Source organism: Euphorbia lathyris, chromosome 2 (genome assembly GCF_963576675.1).
Source record: "Euphorbia lathyris chromosome 2, ddEupLath1.1, whole genome shotgun sequence".
NCBI classification, from domain to species: Eukaryota; Viridiplantae; Streptophyta; class Magnoliopsida; order Malpighiales; family Euphorbiaceae; genus Euphorbia; species Euphorbia lathyris.
The window spans coordinates 116,941,840-116,944,737 of NC_088911.1; the positions used below are offsets into that span (position 1 = coordinate 116,941,840).

Genomic DNA, 2,898 nt, shown 5'->3' on the forward strand with positions numbered 1-2,898 from the left:
AGCTAGATTTATGCATTGACATAAAATTAATTAAGAGACAATTAATATTTTTTGGTTCCTTCTGCAGCTCATTTTATCAGCATACTTTCAGAACCCAACATGTCAAAAACTATATACTATATCAATAATTTAGAAATAAAACAAGAAGCTGCCGCCATGGTGCCAGATCCAAGAAGTTTTGCTTAAAATGTGTAATAAAAACAAGAGATGAAATAATAATTCATATATGTGCATTGATTGACGTAAATTAAAGGTTAGTGATCCCATAAAATTCTACAAAATAATATAATTAAATTAAATACCATGTGAAGGTATTAATTTAATTTATTCGGAAAGAGTGGACCACGTAAAAAAAATATAATTTTAAATCTTATTAAATGTATCGTTAAATTTAAAATTACAATATTTTATACGTAGAAACTAAATCCGTTATTTATAAAACCATATATTATAGAAAGACAAGCACATTCAGTCTGTAGATAGAGGTAGCTACACTACATATTCACCAATCAATAATATAAATATATTTTGGTTATTATCTGAATTTATTTAAAATGTATTTATATCAATTCATTTGTATTTATATATGTAGATATACCATAAACAAATGGACATTATTGAAAGCCCCCATCAAGTCGCACATGGCCATGTTCCCCTCCTAAGTTGGGTCATGAATTTAATAACAAAACGATCGATCCCTCTCAATTAATTATGCAAATTGAATTAATTAAAGAAAAAGGGAATATATTCTGATTGAAAAATAGATATGAAATTAATAAAAATTGAAGGAATAAAACATTGAACAAACAATAATAAAAAGGGGGTGGGAAAAATTATTAAGTAGTAATAAACATAGGATTAAGTAGTTTATTACTTGGTGTCCATTACAAATTTCTAGATCTTTTGATTATCTATATACCAACAAAATAAAAATACAAACACTTTCAAAACAAAATAACAAAAATAAAAGAAAAGAAAATCAAACACCCATTTGCTCTTGCATTTCATACACTATATTCTTCAGGTTCTGCTCTTGCATTTCTCCATAGCTCTTGGTGCTGAAAATTTTATTTTATAAATTCATGTCATATAAGTAATTTGTCACAAAAATAAAATACAATAAAGTTAAAGTTTAGGTGATCCTTACCAAGTCCAATAGCTTCAGAGCCCTTCATTATGCGCAAGCGCTTGCACGAATCAACAAACATCCTGAAATTCCAAGCAACTATTTAATCTAAAAGTTTCAACCGAGAGATAAAAGTAAGAAGAATTCCATTGATCTAAATTGTTAGCGTTATGCAAAGTTCTAACGGATAAATATTTTGAGTTGTAAAATATGTTATGACTTTTGGAGAACTTATACTATATAGTTTCGGATGTACTACTTTCGGAGTATCGTAAATTTTGCATGGTAAGAAGAGAAAAAAGAACGTACTCCCAAGGAACATCACCGACGAGCATCCAGTCACCGTCCTTGTCTTCATAGGTAGGCACATAATCAGAGCTGTTGAGAAGATCCATGAGCTTGCCTTCATTCATAAAGTCTATCATTCCTTGAGTTCCATAATTACCTTCATAAATTAATAACATAAAATCTTTTAGCATAAAGTAGAATCTTTTATATTATTAATAATAAGTAGTACTAATAATCATCCTTCCCACGAGCTAGATCTGAACAACTACTAAACAATCATACTAAATTAAGTTAATTAAACTCCACTTGATCTCATTATACATTCATGCTTGCTCCTCTTTTTTGCTTTTTTGAGCAAACAAGAAGATAACAAGTACCAGTTTTTGTCTGTCCTTTAACTCCGAACAAATTCTCATGTTTATCTTCATTCGTACTTGTCAGAATTTGAACACTCGATCACTGTTCTAATAACGTATGAAAGAATTGTTTAAACTGATAGATAAGACCCGAGAATACGCATAGATCTGGGGGGAAATAGAGTTACCCATAGTGAAGGAACTGAACATTTTGGCTAAGGCATCAGAGAGTTGCTGATAGCTTTGGTACATCTTGAGGTCAACCTTACGAAGATAGGGTGCACCATCCATGCAGACTTTGACAAATGCAGCACTTCCTTCCTCACTGCTGCTCTTCTGTGCCATTATGTTCTTCCTGTAAGATCTAACTGGTGGCCAACCCACTACTTGTGCCCTGAAAACATTAACAAAACACTTATAAAACCCTACTTTCCCCCCGGAATTCGGCTAATTAACACTACAAGAAAACAGCGAGTTAGCGACTTACTTGGCAGGAGGCTTGGAAGGGTTGTTGTTGTTGTTGTCCTTAGAAGGAGTAGTGTAAGTGTTGAGATTTTCATTCAGATCTTTAGAGTGAAGATTGAGCTTCAAATCAACAGTTTCAGAAAACCCTCTTTTTCCGGTGGCTTTAGGTGTCTCCACCTGAGCAGCAGCAGCTACTTCATTCTTGCCACCGCCGCCGGGTAATCCTAGACATAGCTCAGTCTCCTTCAAGTTCAAATCACAGCTGGTTGCCATTTCTTAAAGTTGTCAAAGTTTTTGGAGTCTAATTTGATGTGTCTTCTTGTTCTTCTTCTTTATTTTCTTGTTGGTGATGATGGCTGTTTGATTGTTTCCTTATTTTCTTCTTCTGCTGGTTGTAAAATGTTGGTGTCTTATTCTTCTTTCTTTCTTTGTGTGTGTTTTGCAAGGTAGCTAAAGAGAGAGACCCCAATAATATAACTGTGTTGGAGAGTTGTGTGTATGGTTGCATGTGTATGTCATATCAAGTGCTTCTTCCTTGGTTTCTTGACACGTGGTCACTTCTTCCACATTTATTATAATTCTCTATAACTTAATACACCTAACAAAACTAATTAATAAGTATCTATAAATTTGTTCATTTACCATTAGATATAGCCTTATTAA

General features: G+C 32.6%; 1 protein-coding gene across 1 annotated transcript; it reads right to left on the reverse strand.

Annotated features, from left to right (window-relative positions):
* Positions 1–810: 810 nt before the first annotated feature.
* LOC136219630 (auxin-responsive protein IAA14-like) lies at positions 811–2,695 on the reverse strand. The gene is made up of 5 exons (XM_066007105.1): positions 2,258–2,695; positions 1,959–2,164; positions 1,436–1,571; positions 1,148–1,209; positions 811–1,058 (listed from the first exon to the last, which is right to left on the reverse strand). The coding sequence occupies exons 1-5, from the start codon at positions 2,506–2,508 to the stop codon at positions 1,021–1,023; spliced, it is 693 nt and encodes a 230-aa protein (XP_065863177.1). The 5' UTR covers positions 2,509–2,695; the 3' UTR covers positions 811–1,020.
* Positions 2,696–2,898: the final 203 nt, after the last annotated feature.

Excerpts from the sequence above, each read along its gene's own strand:
- LOC136219630 (XM_066007105.1), bottom strand. The coding sequence starts at position 2,508 with ATGGCAACCAGCTGTGATTTGAACTTGAAGGAGACTGAGCTATGTCTA. Across the intron at positions 2,165-2,257 it reads CCTTCCAAGCCTCCTGCCAA|GGCACAAGTAGTGGGTTGGC; the intron begins GTAAGTCGCTAA and ends TAATGTTTTCAG. Across the intron at positions 1,059-1,147 it reads CTCTGAAGCTATTGGACTTG|CACCAAGAGCTATGGAGAAA; the intron begins GTAAGGATCACC and ends TAAAATTTTCAG.